Source organism: Hippichthys cyanospilos, chromosome 9 (genome assembly GCF_059441005.1).
Source record: "Hippichthys cyanospilos isolate Australia breed blue-spotted pipefish chromosome 9, RoL_Hcya_1.0, whole genome shotgun sequence".
NCBI lineage: Eukaryota > Metazoa > Chordata > Actinopteri > Syngnathiformes > Syngnathidae > Hippichthys > Hippichthys cyanospilos.
In genome coordinates this window covers 18,619,177-18,639,706 of record NC_142377.1, presented here as the reverse complement: position 1 = coordinate 18,639,706, position 20,530 = coordinate 18,619,177, and the positions used below count along the sequence as shown (strand labels likewise).

General features: G+C 40.0%; 2 protein-coding genes across 3 annotated transcripts in view; both read right to left on the bottom strand.

Annotated features, from left to right (window-relative positions):
* Nucleotides 1-20,530, bottom strand: part of iars1 (isoleucyl-tRNA synthetase 1) — a 37,764-nt gene that overhangs the window by 14,023 nt on the left and 3,211 nt on the right. For both annotated transcript variants that reach the window (XM_088423709.1, XM_088423710.1), the window contains exons 7-20: nucleotides 20,297-20,444; nucleotides 17,885-17,972; nucleotides 17,492-17,552; nucleotides 17,284-17,379; nucleotides 15,961-16,083; nucleotides 11,013-11,104; nucleotides 10,392-10,490; nucleotides 5,631-5,757; nucleotides 3,916-3,989; nucleotides 3,591-3,785; nucleotides 3,139-3,225; nucleotides 2,734-2,817; nucleotides 678-822; nucleotides 86-206 (exon numbers count right to left, since the gene is read on the bottom strand). In XM_088423709.1, coding sequence (XP_088279835.1) covers nucleotides 86-206; nucleotides 678-822; nucleotides 2,734-2,817; nucleotides 3,139-3,225; nucleotides 3,591-3,785; nucleotides 3,916-3,989; nucleotides 5,631-5,757; nucleotides 10,392-10,490; nucleotides 11,013-11,104; nucleotides 15,961-16,083; nucleotides 17,284-17,379; nucleotides 17,492-17,552; nucleotides 17,885-17,972; nucleotides 20,297-20,444 — 1,540 coding nt within the window. The remainder of the gene's footprint in view (nucleotides 1-85; nucleotides 207-677; nucleotides 823-2,733; nucleotides 2,818-3,138; nucleotides 3,226-3,590; nucleotides 3,786-3,915; nucleotides 3,990-5,630; nucleotides 5,758-10,391; nucleotides 10,491-11,012; nucleotides 11,105-15,960; nucleotides 16,084-17,283; nucleotides 17,380-17,491; nucleotides 17,553-17,884; nucleotides 17,973-20,296; nucleotides 20,445-20,530) is intronic.
* On the bottom strand, nucleotides 13,505-14,617 carry vimr1 (vimentin-related 1). The gene has a single exon (XM_088424349.1). It carries the CDS (start codon nucleotides 14,615-14,617, stop codon nucleotides 13,505-13,507), a length of 1,113 nt encoding a protein of 370 aa, XP_088280475.1.

Sequence of the window (20,530 nt, the reverse complement as noted above, 5' to 3'; positions counted from 1 at the left end):
CTCAAAGAGTACAAACCAGCACGTAAGTTATCATATAGTCCAGAGCCACTGGACATGTAACAAGCATCAGTATCTGTCTACTCACCATCCATTTCGGCCTTGAAGAACTGGATGAGAGACTGCGTGAAGGACTGAATCCATTTGTCCATGATGTTGCCACTCTGCTTTGCAGTGTTCTCATTATACAGGAATTCAACACCTTCCTCCTAGTTGCAATCATGTACAAGCATCGGCACAAATTAAAAATTATTACTCATGGGTCAGAAAAATATAATGTGATGGAATTAGTTTAGGTGTAAAATTTACTGGTTATGGTTCAATACCTAATTGGATGCTCAGGATAAAGTGTACGCAGATTAGCAATGCATTTTTATTCCTCGGGGGGGGGGCATTTTTTCAGATACAATATGAAATGTCTCTGTCACCCAAATGTATAATTTCCAGATAAACAACACGAAAGGGACTAATTACTGCTCTTAATGCAACATCAATTTATTCTCCTAATCAAAGGTAAACACTGTTCTGTACCAATGAGTAATGAATTTATTAGGCTGAGATTGTTACACCATCAATTGTGTTTGGGTTGTTAAAAAACTGTGAGCCGAGGCTTTAAAGGATGACTTGTGGGAGTGTTTGGAGAGAAGTGACATTTTGTGATGTTCATTACGCGCACGTACCATCTGTAACCTTTGCACATTCTGCACCAGGAACCGATAGGCATTGTACCACGGCAGGAAGACATCCTTCAACACATCTCGAACACCCTCCTCTTTGAAACGCAGGTTTTCCGCTCGCACCACAGGGGAGTTGATGAGGTACAGTCTGTAGCGAGTCAGACCACAAAAAAAAAAAAAGATTAATACCTTTTTCCTATTGTTTTAAATTATTACACACACATTTGGTTGTTCCTCACATCTGGTGAACATGCCACGTCAATACCACCTTAAAAATGATGACATGGTCAATGCTTATTGTAGTTGCTGTTATATATACAGTAGGGCTGCATGATTATTGCCAAAATAAAAATCACAATTATTTTGGTCAATATTGAAATCACGATGATTAATCACGACTAGTCATAATTTTATTCATCAACATGTCTATTTATTGCCCTTTTTTGAATAAGCAGTATAAACAAGGCTTCAAGGCTTGATACTAACAAATACTAATAACCTAAAATAAATAAATAAAGTAAATAATAATTCAAACAAATTCACAAGACATGGGAAAAACAGCTTACTCAACCGCAGAAGCAAATGAATATGCAATGCAAAATCTTGAAATTAGAACGTTACAGTATACCTTTTAAGTATTGCAAGCTACAAATCAGTTATTTGCTTCACACATCCGTGACTTCGAGGCCCAACCGTTGAAAGATTAATATTTCAAGTGTAAATAGGCACTAGGAATTTTAGCCGTCAAACGTGTCAAACATCATAGACAAATTTGTGGTATTAAGACTTGAGACTTAAAGCTAAATACCATTCTGAAACCTCATAGATATTTAATGAGCAAATGCTTGCAGGGCATCCATACAGTATATCAGCTTTCATTTTGGAAAAACAAGCACACGTTAGACAAGCCAAAACAGTTGATGTATTCAGATCTTGGCAGTTTGGCTTCTCTTTGATGGATGCTATATAGACGATTTATGATTGTATGAATAGCTGTCTTGACATGTAAAGCTTCTTGCTCTTGACCAAAGTATTCAAGCATGTATGTTTTGCAGTTCACATCTACATCTATAAATATTAATCAATTCTAGCCGCACACTTCAGATGTTTTATTGTCGTTGTGTATGTGCTGCAACTGCCTAAATAGCTGCAATAAAACTGGAACGATAGCAGCGAGGGATGTTGAATTGGGTATTGCTATATTTTCAAAAGGCTTTGTTTGTTCAGCTCCGTATATCAATAGAGAAGTTGCTGTGTTTTTTTGGTAAGTGTTTGCAGAACACGGAGAATGACCCAAGGCTGTGAACTGTCTTGACCTTGGCAAGCCAACTCTGCAAGACGAGGAATCTGGCGGGGAATTTGTCCTTGCCTTCCAGTCCGCCTCACGAGAACATTTGGGAGAGGACCGTCAGGACCACTCCCCCTAGATGACGTGACATGATGTGATAATATGGGCTAGTGTAGAGATGCATTGCCCTTTCTACTACTCTGCTCAGTGAGAAAGGCCCAGCCCTGTAACTTCTGCATTTTTTTAACTTAAGAAAATAAAACTCTGATCAAAATTGCAATAGAAAGTGGGCGTAGTCTTGATTACCCTTTTTAAAGGCGATCAAACGAACAAGTAGTATTTCAGCGTAGTCACAATGTAGGGGCTCACCCCTACATTTTAACAAGGACTAATAAAGATCTATTCTATTTTTGAGAGAAACAGTTGTATTCTTCTCTGCAACTCACTGCTCTTCCTGTGTATAATGAACATATGGTGCAACTGTGTGGTGCTTTATTTATTAGGCCATATGGCCACGGTGCTTCGACTGCTCAGGGCATAGGAGGAATGTGCACATGAGTATGCATGTACTGTTTTCGTGTGTGTGTGTACAGTATGTAGGACTGTGACGGTTCTGGGTAGCTTGTGAATCTTTCAAAACCATGCACACTAATTACATAAGGTAGTGTGTTAACACACAGGCACGCACACACATTCTGCCAATGGCCAACAACTATTCATGCTTCAGAAACGCACAATCACACTTGCTCACATTCAAGTGCAAGAGCTGACCTGAGGGCATCGGCGCCATAGCTCTGTACTATGAGGCCCGGATCTGGGTAGTTCTTCTTGCGCTTGCTCATCTTCTGTCCATCGCTGCAAGGGGAAGACGGGCAAAGGCATTAATGTGCACACACATACACACGCAAGCATGCATAAAAATGCATCTAAGTAACGCGCTCTTGGTATTCAAATTAGCAGAGCCCTTCCAGGTCAGCAGGCCTGTGAGCAAGGGGCTGCATTTAGGGCTCAGGGCAGAAGAGTAGGAAGAGGAGAAACCCAACTGATAAGCACCTCTAAGGGACTGAATGTCACAGCGCAAATAGCGCCATGATCTTAAGCAGAAGTAGGTAAACAGGGAAGTGAAGGAAAATGGGGGGGGGGGGGGGGGTATCTTTCACAAGACTGAAGACTAACCTAGCAAGCACCAAGCCATTCACGATGACGTTCTTGAAGGGTGGTTTACCAAACAGGGCTGTGGAGAGCACTAGTAGAGTGTAGAACCTGAAGTGAGATACAAATAATAGATTTTAAAGAGAAGTTACACCCTGAGCTGGTTGACAGTGTTAAGGTAGTTTTCCTCAAAAATAAATAAATAAAAATAACATTTTGAATGCACTTTTGTTTTTTTTCTCAACACACTGCCAAGGTATCGGATTGGGACTCTGTATCAGCAGATCCTCAAAACGGGGCCAATACATCTGATTTGGACATGCCTAGTAAATATTGTATGAGAAAAGGAAATTCATGATCTGCCTTATTTGCTATGGTTATCAAATTATGCTTTCCTCTGACTCCAATGAGAGTGGTCTGCATTCAAAGCTAAGCAGTCCCCAACTTCCAACCAAATCTCCCACCCATCCACTTACCACCCCCTAGTCTGGTCAATGCCCTCAGCGATGAAATCCGCTGGGAATGTGTCCTCAAACTCCTTCCTGTTTTCAAAGGGATAGTGCACCTGGGCGTAGGGCATGCTTCCACTCTCAAACCAGCAGTCGAACACCTCGGTGATCCTCCGGAGGACACCCTTGCCACACCGTGAGGGGATGGTCAGATGGTCGATGCTGGAGAGAGCGCGAGTGCAAAAAGGCGTGAAATTACAAGCAAGCTCACTTTTCAGACAGTTCAAAGACTTTTGATTACAGCATGCAGTCCTATACCAATGTGGGTGGGACTTTCTGCTTGACGACTCACCTCTCCCGATGCAGGTCAGTTACTTTGGCTCCAGTAAGTTCCTCCAATTCAGCAATTGAGCCAACACACACCACCTGATCAACAAACACGCACACACAGTGAAATTTGAGTATGGCGGCACAAAAGCTCACATTTGATAAAAGTGTTACCATGATTGATTTGACAATGTCATAACTGTGGTTTGCAATGGTCCAGATCTTTAGTAGTTGAATATCACTTCATAAATTAAGTTACATAGCATGGCTAATATACAGTCGAATGGAACAGTTTGGGCACCCCTGATAAATTTCAATGTTTTCCATTATATCCATCCATCCATTTTCTACCGCTGTATTCCGGGGTCGGGTCGCGGGGGCAGCAGCTTGAGCAATGAAGCCCAGACTTCTCTCTCCCCGGCCAAACTGTATATTTGAAATAAGGTGCCTAAAGATTATAAATGATACAAACTGTAGTATTATTCCATTATTATTATTTCAGTATTATTTTCCTGCAAGTCAGCCTGAATTAACACACCTTCCGAAAAACTATTCATAAAGTGTTCCACAGAGAGTCGGCCTATGGGCTCTGCTCTAGTTTTGGCAGCACAAGGTAGGTAACTAACATGGCCCAGATAGACGCTTGTGCTAATCCCCATCTGACACTTTGAAGGCATCATGAGACTCAAAACACAAAATTCACACTGGGCCTGGAAGAGATAGTAGAATAAGAAAGGCTATTGGGGGGTGAAAATCATACTAGCAACCACAAAGGTGTTTGGGTTTGCGAGTTTGGCGCTGCCTATGTAAGAAGAATTAGACAGGCGCCAGGGAGTGCTCTGGAATCAGTCACAGTGCTATTTCCAGCAAAGAGGTCATGAGCCATCTCTCTTTCAGCCCTCGGACCAACACTTCATTTAAACTAAAAATAATAATAATAATAATCCAACCCAATTGTGAAAGCTTCATGAAGTTCACTTGACTTCAAACCATCAATTGGTTTAGACTGTAATCATAAAGCTAAAAAGTGAAAATACAGGTTTAAATTTCCATGTTAATTTTTTAGTGTGATTCCTCCTTAGTAAGATGAGTGACAGAAATGGTTACCCAACTACATTATTGTACACTGCAATAAATGAATAAATTACTCCATGTGAAAACACAGCTAAGCTAGCAGTAACACCAAATCTGTCCGTGAGTCTTGAGTTCTATTTTTCACTCCATCAGTGGTAATCTCTTTATCCTTTGTGGTTTTACAAATCTGACAGCTCCGACCTGGGACATATACATTTCCTTTGCATAACTGCCTCTGGGATAAATAGTTGTGAAATTAGAACATGCATGTTAACTAGCATCACAAAGAGGTGATTGTACTTGTATCCTATTTTTTTTTGTAAGGTGTAATTTATGCTTTTCCCCAACCTTCCATTATCGTTTTTGCTTTGTAATCTACTTGCTGTTTACATTGTATTCCTGAGAACTTGCCCTCACCGGTATGATGAAAAACGGAACACATTAGGGTTTCTGTTCATAGAGGTGAATTATGCATGAGTTTTGTTTATGGAGGCTCTTCCTAATGGTGCTTGGAGAAAAGTGGACGTCATGTAATATGTAGTCATACTACACATTGGAAACGGTGCTCACCCAATACCTACAGTAAACACCACAATGCATATCAAGCATGATAAACGCCCTGTTGATTTTTGTGAGTCATATCGGCATATTTGGAGTTCTTCTGACCTCTTCATAGTCATCGCTGACCCACATGGGGATCGGCGTGCCCCAGTAACGGTTTCTGGAAATGGCCCAGTCGCGTGCATCCCGCAGCCAGTTGCCGAAGCGCTTCTCTCGCACAAAATCGGGAATCCTGCAAGAAATGGAGGATATGAGTGTTGTGCTTGTTTGCGTTTCATATCATTTTGAACACTGTGGATGGTTTTATCTGTTCACAAATTCTGAACAGAAAAGTTCAATGTATGATGATAACAGTTAAATGTTAAATATTTGGGATTGGGTGCAAGTGCGGCTAACCAGTTAGACGCTAGCTATATAGCAAAAGCAGCAAGTTACATCTTAAATTAATGTTCGCGAAAAGTTCAACGTGTGGTCCTACCAAGCAAAGAAAAGTGCAAACAAAATATAACTACTGTAGCTGCAGAAAAATGAGTCATGGTTACCCATATTTTCAAAAATGAGGCTTGAGCAAATGAAAATAAAAATGATCTCAACATTCCAATATTATCACCTAATTCCCCATAATACTCATTACACCAATGTCAGAAATTCATGCCCTATGAGCTGCTCACGAATAAAAAAGATAAGCATGATTTTTTTGTATGGATAGCAACATTTCCTCAATGAAATATATGCACATGAATTATATCTGGCACATCTGCGATTTCTTAGGAAACATTGAGTTTTATGCTACGGATATTTCCAACCAAAAAGTATAACGTCTTGTTTGCTGAAGCCACACCTCTCACAGTGTGGCTGCTTCACCTCCTTCATGATGTCGTTCAACGTTTAACGTGGTTAAACTCTTCAAAAATTGAACTTCCACGATAAGTCACCTTTAATTTGTTTGTTCATATTTGTGTTGCTGTTTTGAATGAAATATTTAGTTTTGAATATTAGTCATTAAATACATCTCACAGACCACACTTTTTATGGTCCTTTAGAAATTTTTGAGTAGCTCCGGTATACTGTAACATAAAAGTGAGATGGGCCTCTTTTAAATCCTAATAAATTATTTGTCTTATTTTTATGCACAGTTTACTCTCATGATGCCATGCTGTGTTGTGGAATGCATGCTGAGGTGTAGGTGATGTGGTTGAGGTAGGGGGAGGAAGGCGGATAAATCGTCTTCCGCATCCACCCACTAAGCAATGAGTTCATCAATTCCCATTTGTAGCAGGCATTTCTATTTAGACCTCCAATATATCAATTTAATGATTTTTTTTCTTTTGCTGCTGCTCACCCAAGTCCCTGGACTCATCTCCTCCGTTTTTCTCTTGCTACATGTAAAATGTGCAGACTTGTCTTTGAAGACTCAGAGGCTCTAAGTCAGACAGGGTCTCAGGTTACCATAGATAGCATGTGTATTAGCAATTTAAATGCAGATTTCTCCATTTATTACTAAAACCAACATCCAGCAGGAAACACGGCAGCAGCTCTTCAGAGGTTTGAGTAGAAGTAAAATTCGCATTTTTCAAAGTTACTACACAAACACAACTTGTACATTAAGGTACGTTATGTAAGGGTACTACTAACACAAAAAAAAAAAAATAATGCGTAAACAGAGAGGGTAACCAGATAATGAATGTATTTTCCCTTGTAGTTTTCTTCACAGCTATGGCTTAGCATAAAGATATAGCGAAAAAGTGGACTAAATAAGTCAAACAGAATGATCTGCTTCTATTTGTCATGATGTCCAGGAGTGGTAGGAAAAACGCGTCGCAAAGCCTCCGTCCACCAAAGAGATGAGCACTCCTCAGAGTCCTCGTTAGATTGGTCGCTGATTTACTCAGAAGGTCCTAATAGATACTTAGCCCTCGCCTGCCCACTGCTCCAATGCGAGAAAGCGAGACAAGCCGAACAAATGACTGTGGGGATATGATAACAAGCACTTTGCTTTCTGAAGGGCTTCTTTTTTTTAGCCTCTGATCAACGAACATGAACGTGATCTGAAAGCACACCGAATCCGGGGAGGATTTTCCTTTTTATGAGGATGCTGATGAGCCGGCAATGCTCCCTGACAGACAATCTTGGCGGAATTAAAAATCTTCACGGGAGCAGAAGTGGTGCGTCTAATCAAAAAGCGTGCTTTCAATTATTTAACGGGCACTGGAGGAAAGTTTTAATTAGAAAGTTGCATAAGAGCGCATGTTTGAAGGCCTAAAGCGTGTCAGCTAAATCCATCATTATGGAAATTGCATTATCAACATGGCTAACTGTTTACGGCAATTCATATTTTACACCTTTTCAACATAACACAGTTTTGTAATCATTTCATTTGCCAAACTTTCTTTTACCAATACATCCAAACACCAAATAAATCTCAAAACTACTTTAATTACATACACACACACATCTATCTATATATATATATATATATATATATATATATATATATATATATATATATATATATATATATATATATATACACGTAGGATATATAGGGTATATAAGGATTTTAGGGTGCAAAAAAGCTCAAAAATGTATTACATAAAAATATAAATAATGGCCAGCTAGCTTGCAGAGCACATTAAGAGTGTTCCGGCACTGTCAGTTCATATAAAATGCATGACAAAAAGGTTGGTTACTTTGAAATTAAGTGTACCACTATTACGCCACACGAAATTAATTTATCCTTTAGAGTAGTGTGCGTCAGTCTCGCCCTTTCTGCGCATGTATGTATGTATGTGTGTCTTCACCTTCCTAGTGGCTAGCCATTCATCTCAGTTTGACAGTCCCATTACCACTCACTCAGAAAAGAGCACTGGGAGCACCTGGGGTAATACCACTCGGTTGGTTAGCACTCATGTAGATGTATATTTCCCTTCTACGTTTTGATTATTCACAATTAATTGGTTATTTTTACTATTTTTATGTATAGTATAACATGTTTTATTGAGTCATATTTTCATTATAAACTGCTTTAACCTTTTACTGGGAACAGCAGCCATATTCGGCCGAAAGTCTAAAAGGACCAAAAGACCAAAACAGCTCTTGTTAGACACACGTTTTTCTTTTTATAAGTCCTTAACAGGCAAGAATTTTCAGGATGTTATAGAAATTTAGGGGTAGGTTAGAATTTAAGCAATGGCTGTTATGAATGCTTTCGGACATTTTGCCTGTTTAGACTATTGGACGAAAGCGGAAGCTGTTCCCAGTAAAGAGTTAAAACAACTTTTCTTACTTTGTGGATGACGGATATTATGAATAACTGGGCGTAGCAACAGTATTAATCATGAGAAGTAGAGCACATTGTGCAAGTAAGTGTGCCCATACTTTTTTTCCAAACAATGGGTTACTTGGTCTGTTCATGTCTATTGTACAAATTGACAGTTATGAATTATTGGCAAATGGCAATATGATTAAATACAGGACAGTGTTCCCTCATTTTTCACTGTTAATGGGGACCTGAAAACCCCCGTGAAGTAGGATGCCCATTGATCTCCTAATCGTACTGTAGTATGGAGGAAGCTCTTTTGGGCGCAAATTTATTTTTTTATTTTTCAATACATAGCAGAGTGCTTCAGTGAGTAATGAGAGCGGCTCACTATTTCTCAAGTCATGCAGCAGCACTGAGCACTACCGCTACCACTCCCCCTCCCTCTTCCTCTTCCTACATCTAATTTCAATTGTTCTTAAAGGGCCAGCCTCAGTCTGTGCTGTCACTGTGTTCATTCTGCCCACACCCCCTGACCCACATATAATTCTTCATGCACCTCAAGCGACTAGAGCCCGAGCGTCGGGTAGTTCTTGCCAAAACACCCTTACTGTATATAATCACATGTAGAAGAACGGTGGTTAAGCTTTAAGCAAAGTTCCTTAATTTGAACAAAATCGTGTATCAAGGCTGTTTGATTGTATCAGATTCCACGCTAGGACTGAGTGACGAGAAGTGTCTGTTATTTGAAATAAAATATTTATTTTTTTATTCATTCATTCATTTATTTTTTTAGCCAAGTAACCTCTAACAAGCGCGAAGCATTTCTGGAAGGAACAATCTGGTCTGTTTTACTAAACTTTTGAGGTACATTAGTAGTGGTATCTCTACACATAGTTTACTCAGTATATGCAGAAAATAAATAGTGTAACATTACCTGTTTTCTTTCGGGTTTGTCTGCCGGAAATTGCATCACTAACAACGATGCATATTCATATAAAACAACAAAATAAAGGCATGCAACAGTTTGTAAGGGATGCACTATAAAATGTAAATATAGCTTAATGTTCTGATTAGTTTGCTCTTAATCTGAAAACACTGTACTGTACCTTTCACAGCACTAAAAAAACATTACATTTGATTTTCTGACACTTGCAGAACCCACTTAAATGTGCCCCGGAAGTGCCTTTACCTGACCATTGAGTACTCATACTCCCATTTGAGAAATGCTTAACTATATGATGGTATATTAGACAACATTTTCTAGTCGTGCTTATTCTGAATAATTACATGGAAAAATGAGCATTGCATGAATCGTATGGCAAAGTCTTTTGTGCACACATGGGCCCAAGCATGCGTAATGAGCGAACAGAGCTATTGCATTAATTATAGGATGCATACTGTACATAGCGCACGCATGGGGCCATGTGTAATCAAGAGCAGGGTAGACTTTATAGACTTTATGTCTTAAGAGAAGTTGTTTTAATTTTCATTAGGCATTAACTGAGAAATTATTGGATGGCATCTAAGTGTGCATGCATGTGCTTTAGCTTGACCGTTCAATTATCAGAGGAATGGCTACATACCAATTCAAAAAAAATTCTTACCAGTAACACTGCCCATTGTTGTCCAAAAGCTTCTGCACCATATGCTCCACACGGACAAACCAACTGGGCACAGCTTTGTAAATCAGGGGGGTGTCTGACCTACAGATAAATGAAGCCAGTACAAGCAAATTAATAACACACACGGGAAATGGACAATAGCCTGGTAAAGGCCATTAGGTTAAATTTTTCATGCATTCATGTTTTTACAATTAAACACAATAATGAAATACATTCCACAACTCAAATGGCGAAGGGTTAATGTACAAACAATTTAATCTTTGTGAGCCTGACATTGTTCAATATGACGGGCTTAATTAACCCAACCGCTGCTCAGAGAGAAGTTAATGAATTGAAGTTGTGCTAACGTGGGACCTTGAAAGGTTACGACTGTGCGTGCACAACGGCTTTGAATTGATTCTGTGCCGAGACCGCAAACCTTTATTGAACCTTTGGTACTTTTGGATACCCCTGACTGAGAAACTGTACTACGAATTCACAGGAGGGCATACGGTTTGTTGCCACTAAATATGACAGTGTTTAACATGACCTGTTATTCCTGTTATCAGTGGTCAATAGTCATGAGAAGATATTGGCATAGTAAGCGAGCTGTTCATGTCTCACCTCCAACAGAACGGGTAGCTATGTTTGAAAGAACTGGAGTTAACAAGGCGACCCATCTCCTTCAGGAACTTGATGATATTCTTGTCAGCATCCTAAAGTAAACAAGGTAGCACATAGCTGAAAATCAATGCATTAAAAGAATGTTGTATGGGTGAATTCAATTTGTGAAAAGGAAACAAATGCATTTCCAATCTAAACATTTGTTTCTGACAAAGTGTGGGTGGTTCAAACCCATTTACTGTATTGTACGTTTTTCCTCCACTAAGACAATGAGAATAAGGGGTTATTCGGAAAATATGCGGTATATACGGTATATGCAGCAATTAGGCAAAAACATGAGTTTGATTTTGCGTCAACTAAAAGGTTTAAGATATACATCAACGTTGAGCTAAAAAAAAGTTTGTTTTTGGCATGTGAAGTGTAATTGGAATAAAATAACGATTGGCAAACCTTTTTTTTTTTTCCATGCATTTTGATGCACTTGGTTATTTTTTTCAGTTTTAAACTAACCTGTAACCTGTATAAACACTGTAAAAAGTTAATAGTTGTTGGAAGGGGAGTCATTTGTAGGATGTTAAAAGTGATACAGTTTTAGGTAAACATATGCAATATTAATAGATAATAATCTTAATTTATATTCGGTGCAGCAAGTGAGGGGGCGCAAAAGGTTTTCTCTTGCCGGGGGGGGGGGGGGCTTTGCAAAATATAATGGGGAAGCACTGCTATAAAAGGAAGATATGTGTTTAATGCTTACAGTGAGACCTTGCTCATATTTTCTTTGTTGTAAAAACCAAACTCTTGGCCTACATTAACATTTTTTATAACCAACCTGACCCTTAACTCATTAATATGTGAACAGTAGCTTTCGACATGGTGAGAAGGGAATTTTGCCAGACACAGACTGGACCAATCAATTTTACTGACATTATTCAAAGCGCTTAAAAAAGTACCATTACCATTAAGTACCATTACTGTTTGTATTTAAAAATTTAAACTAACAACATTCGGCTCAATTCATACATCTAATAATGACTTATTAAGTAATAGGAAATCAAATTGGACCGGAAAGAGAATTGACATGCAATTGGCATGCACTCACATCTCACAAGGGACACAATAACAGATCAATATTGTGCTTTGTATGCACTCACTTCAATCTTTATTAGTTTAAAGCAGCTCAGGTAGGGTTTTATCAAGAGCCAGAGCTTGAATAAAGAGAAGCACTGACTGCAAAAAAAACATGACAGCAGGAGGAAGTGACTGAGTTCATGAGTAAAGGCAACATCTTGAAGTGAACATGCAAGAAAAAGGACATGCGGTATCAGGTAGGACGAAGGAGACGTTACGGCTGCCAAGGATGACAAATGGAAAGAGGCGGGGTTGGTGGCAGGAGTTGAGGAGAGGCAATCGAATGGAAGGGAGGCTATTTTCAGAAGCCGTGTCAAATATGACGTAGTGAGGACCGGGAACGAGCTGGGAAACAAGGGAATTTGCCGGGGAAATTGGGCCATGGAGTAGGCAGGGGAAATGGTGCAACTTGGCTATGACACAATTTCTTTAACGGCCTACCGAAGAATGTAATAAGACAAATTCCGTACAAGTAGCCAAGCCCAAGATGTTGCAAGTACATAAAACCTTTCATGAGTGCAACGAATAATCAATTGTGTCAATCAATTATACAATTAACCATTCATAATTTGATAATCGATACAATGTTTACACAGCATTTTTTAATAGCTTGAATTTGTTGACTTATTGATGTTTAAGAGCACTGATTTTTCACAGCAACCTTCTCCCTGGCTGTATGTAATGTAACACATTGCCAAGTGATTGTTCATGCCATAATTCTGTTCTGCAAGTTGTATGTTTTATGAATAATTTCTGAGGCAACATTACAACTTTTATAACTATAAACAGTATGCTTAAACATGAAGTAATCAAATTATGAAACTACACTGTCATATTTTGTGATTGGATCGTTGACTGTGATCTGCCTCAAAGGTTCTGATTGAATAAAGTCTATAATAATTGTGACATGTTGACATGCTGACTAAATTTAATGCTGACAAAATTTAAAATGGAGCAGGATGAATTTTCCATATTCTGGGGACCGCCGGAAGCCCAAGAAAAGGTATTAAATTGGGATAAGACTAATAATGAATTTAAAAAAACTCTCAGAGGAACTTATATTAAAAGCTCACCAACCAACATTTTTTTTTTTTTTGGGGGGGGGGGGGTTTTGCAGGAATTCATTAACATCGAAATAGGGGGGGGGGGGGGGGGTTATAACAGGGGAAGCTAGTTTTTTCCACGAGTTTTACAAGCATTGTTTGACAAGCATTGATGCTCACCAATATTAAGATCTATTAAGCTCTGTTAGTCGACTTGCTAAATCATTTGCTCATTCACTGCCAGTCGCGATTTTTTTTTACCCTAAAGCCTTCGATGGCAATTGAACAAGTTAGTCATCTTTGGGCAGTCAATTGAACAAGTTAGTCATCTTTGGTCAGTCCCAGCCTGAGCTCCTCATCTTCCAGCAGCTTCCTATAGGTGGCAATCTCCGTGTCTAGCTTGAGCTTGGTGTGCAGCAGATCCTGGTAGTCTTGGAGATGCTTGCTCATCTCCAGCTTGGTCTCGCAGAGCTGCATCTCCAAAAGCGCGATGACATCCTTGAAGTTCCCTGCCTTATTCATATGGGCCATCTCCATGTCCTCCAGCTGCTGTTCAAAGCCGGCATTGCGGGCCCTCAGGCCATCAATCTGGCTCTGGAGTTCTGTCAGACGGACGTGCAAGGTTGCGATCTCATCTTTTGTGCTTTTCATCTGCTCCTCATGCTTGCCGGCATGCTCCTTGAGACTGTCGAATTTGTTCTTGTACCATTTCTCAGCCTCTTGGACGTTGCGAGCCGCGACGGCCTCTATCTCCACTCGCGTGTTGCGCAAGTAGGTGGCGAGATCGGGTCGCTCTTCATCTAATTCGACGGTCACCTTGGAGGCTTCGATTTGCTTTGACAGGTCAGACACCTCATCGTCGTGCAGCTGCTTCAGGAATTTGATCTCAGCCACAAGCTGCTCGATGCGCTTCTCCAACTCGGCCTTTCGCTGGGTGCCGTTGTCCACATCCTGTCGAAACTCCTTCAATACTACTTCTGCCTCTTCTTTTATGGCCAGCTCTTCATCTAGCTTCAGTTTCCATGCTCCTACCTCCTCCTCAAGGTAGCCTCTTTCAATATCAGCTGCCCCCTTCTCGTTGTTCAGACCTTCAATCACATCCTGCACCTCTTTAAATTTCAGTTCGTATTCTTCTGCGAAGCCCGTGGAGGCACCCTTGTTGCAAGCCAGCAGCATGGCCAGCTCTTCCTGGAGAGCTGTGTTCCTCTTCTCCAGGGCCTGCACCTTGCCGATGTAGCCGGCAAACTTGACATTGAGCTCCCGCATCTCTTCTTTTTCATTAGCATGCGGCTGGTGCAGCTCTGTCCCGAGTTCAACGGCAGCGACGCACAACCCGGAGTGTCCACGCTCATCCAAAGATGAGTTCTGGACCTTTACTCTGCTGCCAGGGCTGCTCAGTTGCAGGTTCTTCTGAGTGTAAGATCTGCTCCACATGTTGGCAATTGTTCTCTGCTTTTCTCTTCGTCTGAGGCTGAGGGAGTCCCAACTCATCACAGGGTTTTTATGAGCTAGTAAAGAATGTCCCGCATTGGCTCGAAATGACGCCTAAGCTTTACCATTTTAAAAAAAGGACTATGATGAGGAAAGGTGTGGTCACTAGCATATTGCTAGCGTCAATTGGCGTTCACTCCGTGCTATTTTTGCATGTGAATGAGAAATAGTTAATCAGATCATGTTGGTCTATTTCAGAATCCAGTAGCAACATTGGCATGTGTTAGGAGGATGGCGATAATGCATACAATTTATGATGACAACAGGTTTCCCTGCACAGCTAAGCTGATGCATGTGAACATTTTAGTCTGGCTTCTGTAAATGTCCGCTTGTTTCTGTATATGATTTACATCAACTGTGACACTATCATTCATTCATTCATTCAAAAAGACATTTAAAAATACAAAAGTTTACCAAAACGTATTGAATCTATGAGAACATAATTTCAAAACCATTTCAAGATGTAAAGGTCAGGTACTTGTATGATTTTTGTTTAAAGTGTCTACCAAGTATTACAGTGATACAGTACTTGCAGTAAGTTGCGCGGCAAGAAAAATGCAATGCACAAATTATGCCAACAAGTTAAAAAGGAGGGTTCATACAATATATCAGAAATGAGAAATCCAGGTCCAGAAAGTAAAAACCCTGCCACAGTTTGGCTTTAGCTTTATATAAACATTCAGGTTAGAATAAAGTGCTTTGAGTAAACCGTATTTAAGTTCACAAAAAGTATGACAAAAAAACATGTTCCAAATGTTAAAAAAACAGACTTTATATGAAAAATAACTGGTTAGTTGACTTATTATTTTTTAAGAACTGAAATTGAATGGAAGAATAATAACTGTCTAAATTCCATCTGATGCCCAACCCGAGTAAGCAGCCAAAACCGATAATGTTTTGATACCATGCTTGGATAGTGTGGTTTATCTGGTCAATTGTTAATGCTATAATCAAATCTCAGGCGTACGCAAATTGAGTTTTGTTGTTTTACTGCCAGTGAATTTGTGTTTAGGTTTGTCTCATTTTTGTTGAGTCTCCAGATTATCCCATAACCACAGCTCAAAAAGACAACCTCTCAATAAAAAAGAAAAGAAAACCTCGATTGCAAATATCGAAAGCAATAAAGACCATCAAACCTTAATGGAAGTGCATTTTCTAGTTTAAAAAAAACAAAACAAAACTGGTGAGCAGTAAGAAGCAATGCAGTTGTTATTTGTTCAGCTCAAAAAGTGAAAAAAAAAAATAAACAGTGGAATTTTACCGGCTCTCGATGATGCATCACTTACTTTGACGTACTGTCCCACAAAATCGGTGACCTCTGAAGTGAAGCAGCCGGAGGCGTCCACGGGGCAGATCGGAGCCTGGTCCCTTTGGATGATGTTGTATTCAGTGCACACTCTGTAATCGTCCTACGTGAGAAATTGGACAAACATTCAAACATGTATTATGCTAATTCATCTCCTTCACATTGTTAGTCATTGTAAAATATTGTAAAAGTCATGGAATGACTGTGTTATTATATATCTAAGCTCATCTCCCAGGTTATATTACCATAAGAGTAATCCTATTTATTAGAGTTTTTTTTCCTCCCCAATACATCTTCATTAAACAGATTAAACACTAAATGAGTAATTAGCCAACCTCTTTGGCAGGCAATCTCACAAGCATAATGGCACCTTATGACTCCATACTAAATAGCATGTTTGCAAAGCTAGAAACAAAACACTGCTGCTTCTGCGGCTATGTCACAGCTCAGTGCCAAGTAGCTGATTGCACTCCAACTGTAGATGTATTCTGTATTCAAACAGCCTGTCAAATGGTACAAGATGGATGGCCAACGGGGTCGTTTGGCAGCTTGGCACCCGGACATTAGCGTGGGAAAAATGGAAATCTGCTTTTTAAGGGAAAATAAACGCATTGATCTGCCAAGTCGACAATATGTCTCATTGCAACACAATTTCAATACCTTATATTCAAGCTCTGAAAGATGAATAAGTGGGTGTGGCGGCAACTTATAACAGCACAAAGGGTACATAAAAGCCTCAAGGTGCCTTAAGCTCTCTTGACAAGGTTATCTAACTCCATTGGGAATAATCCTATACTTCTGATTGCAGAACTTTGGCTTTTTCACCAAGAACAAAAGCTTTAAACGGGCTTGACTAAAATAACTAAGAGCCTCTGAAAATGATGATATTTGATCTGAAGGATAATCAAAACAAGTGATATTGTTGAGTACCAGAGTGGGAAAAATGAGGATCCGTTAGATCTATTATTTCACTATTCCGACTTCTCAGTACAAGTATGGCTAAAACCAAAAGTAGAAACAATGCAGAGATGAAAGTAAACTTCATAACATTTCTAAGAACGAACAAACCCACCCGACTGATTTATATAAATACCTCAAATTGTGTCCATAACGGCCAATACTACACAACAAGACTACAATAATTATAAACACATGTACATTGCTGGTATGACAAATTTTGAATTTTAATTTTAAAAGAAATGTTACCTTAAACATTACTTTTATAAATAATAGGAAAGATTAATTCACGGGTCCAACTTGATTTTATTCCCTTGTAAAAAGTCAACTCCACATCCGTACTTACAGCTCCAAAGTAAGGTGCCTGATGGACCACTCCAGTGCCCTCTTCCTCCTTGACATAGTTATCCGTCACCACCTGGAATGCTCCCTTCTCGCCGCACTGAGATTCAACAGTGCAGAAACAGACGCAAATTTAAAGGGCGTAAATATAAATGCCATATGTGGTCGGGCAGGTAAACAAAAAGTTTCCGTTTCATAGTCAGTTTACTAACCTTGGCAAAGTAATTGAAAAGAGGCTTGTACTTTTTTCCACTCAACCTTTTGCCAGGGAATCTGGAATGACAAGGAACACGCTTCAAAGTCACGTCAGGCAGAGCGGGAACAAAAGTTCTCAGAAAACAATTTCAGGAAAAGTTGGAGAACCCCATCCATGACACCCATCCAATACCCATCTTTTAAGGTGAGTTGGCATTCATCACCAACAGATTTACCATTTGTTTCATTCGCAATTCAAACTCTAAAAGCTTCTGTTAGAATTTGACACAAATGCACACTGCTGTTGCACGAGGGAGCTCAGAAGGACTTTTTGTTTAATTATCTGCATCTAAAAAGGACGCATGACTCATTCTCGCACATGTTTGGAAAGTCGCTTTATGAGCACTCACTTGTCCAGGAGCGTGTACTCGCTCTCCACCTTAAACAGAGCACCCAGCCGGGCCTCCATCATGATGTACGTCTTGTTGGTGGAGTTATCTGAGGAAAAAGAAACAACTACATGTTATATTTGGGAAAAACCTATAGTTGCATAGCATGTTTTAATTCTTTTAGTCGCAAAGATGTGTACCTCAGTCAGATCCTAGTGGTTATGACTCAATATTAAAAAAATATAATTGACCTATAAATCTGTCGATAAAATGAATGTTTGTGAGGAGCTCCTATAAGCTACCGTATTTGTCCATGTACAAGTCGACTTTGTGAAAAAGTTGACCCCCCCCCCCTTTTTTTTGTTTACTTCTATGTAGGTAAATTTTACAAAAACGCGAGTATAAGCCTACCTTGACTTTAGTGGTTACACGTATCATGATTGTCCAATTAAAACACATGGTGTGTGTGAATAAAATGACGAAATTATGGTACTTTTAGATGCATTTCTTCATTTTGGGGTGGGGGGGGGGGGGGGGTGGAAACGAGACAAGTTTAGGGAAGGCAATGTCCGCGCACGTTTTGTCAAAAAGCCCCAAAAGTCATCATCACTATCTGACACACCAAATAGCACCTCCTATTTAAATCCCGGATGTCTTCTTCTTCCTGCTTGTCAATTGCGCATAAATCCTCGTTACTCTTCCAGCGGTAGTCATTTTCCAATTTGTTTGAAATGGAGGTCTCCAGAAATTCTTTGCTCAAGTCTTCTTTACCCAAGTGACAACCGTGACGAGATCAGAGAGTGGCTCGGTTGCTCTTCGCTGTGTTTCTCCCCCCATCTGCTGACATCCACACGTGCAATGCCACTGCTCTAGCATTTTTGTCTTGAACAGACAAGTCAATCTGCCTTTTCCTTTTCATAATGGGTCAAAGTCTGCCAAAAAAATTATCCACGCAACCTCGTTGTTGACAACAAAGAGGCAAAAAGGCAGCGCTTGACGGAAGTGCATTTGAAATTGCAGACTTATACACGAAGAACTGCAGTTCTTATTTTATTTAGGAATATATGATTGAAAGCGTCCCACTTGGAAGTCAACCAACATTACAGACCATGGACCATGTTCAAATTGGAGCGGTTCTAGGTGTACTATCAGGGGAAAGCATTAGAAAAAAAAAACAGACGGGAAACACAAGACAATGAATAATTGGTCATCCGGCAAATAGTGTGACAAAGAATGCTTAGCGGGCATTAAGGATCAATTCCTTCTTGTTAGTGTCTTCTAAGCTGTCTACATCTGCGACACGTGACTGATGACTTTACTCATGCTTTGCTTAATTTTTGAAAGCTGGAACAAATGGCCCTGACAAGAGTGATTTATGTTTATTGATCAGTGTTGCATGTGTAATAAACAGCATCCATGTTATGCTTCTCTGCATAGGTGCGAGATGAGTGGGTGGGGTCTAACTGCGGTGTCGAATGCGGCTTGGTAACAACGAGGCCATAGCCATAAAAAGTCAAGGTTGGGTAAGGACTCCATGGCCGTGCTGTGAGTCAGCTCAATCGACGACAAGAGCTGATGGAGGCGTTACCACCAGGGGAACCTAAAACGGTCCCAAAACGCCAAAATTTGGAAATAAAAGGTTTATGGAGGAGAGATTGGAGAAGCCTGGGGGAAAAGAAGATGTTCCTGCGCGTCACCAGTGTGACAGATGATTGCGAGGCTCGGACCTGCAGGGGATGACAGGAGCCCGAGAGAGAAGAGAGACGGCGAACATAAAAGCAACGTCGGGTCAAAAACAGGTGGAGGGTGAAGGCAAACGTGCAGAAAATGTTGGATGGAGATGAAGCGAGGAGGATGAGAGATAAAAAGAGACGGAACTGATGCAAAGAAAAAAAAAAATCATTGGTATTCCAAGGCGGTCTCCCATGCAGCACAGGCGGTGCAGTTACTGAAGCATTTGTTCAGTGCTTCAACAGTGTCCCCTGCTGGTTTCTATTGGCTATGACAGGTTTTTTGGTTACAACATTAAGCTACAGACTCACAATCTGACAGCAAAGATTGCTCTTTGACTGTAAAAAAATAAAAACAATCACATGTATAATTAAGGCTCTTTTTTCCCTGACTGTCTCTTTCCGTGCCAAGGTTATCCAAAAAGGCAATTCCTAGAGCGCCAGCCGAGTTCAAGCTTTACGATTCATTTCTCAAGGCTGACAAGAAGAATATGTTGTGCTAAATCTTTGTAAACATTGGTAGTACTATATGAAAGACCAGATTCCATTTTTTACCTTGAAAAAGAAAGTATGATTCTACCTAATTCTGTTATTAAGTAATCACTGTTTGAAAATAGGTCATTTGAGTGACAAACTATGTTGGACTAAATAAGGCAAAATGAGTTAAGAGATAACCAGTTATCACCACCAAGACTCCTCCTACCTTTGACCTTGACATAAGACAATTCAGGGTTGACACACAGAGCAAGGTTGCTGGGCAGGGTCCATGGGGTGGTGGTCCATGCAATAAGAGAGACGCTTTCATCATCGAGTAACGGGAAATTTACGATGACCGATGGATCTTGAACATCCTAGAATAAGACGAAGGAAAAAGTTACATTTTTTTCATCTGTTGTCAACTATTTTACTGTCTAAGACGTTAATGAATTTAGTTTCT

What these genes read in the sequence shown, in the direction of transcription:
- vimr1 (XM_088424349.1), bottom strand. Translation starts at nt 14,617, where the DNA reads ATGTGGAGCAGATCTTACACTCAGAAGAACCTGCAACTGAGCAGCCCT.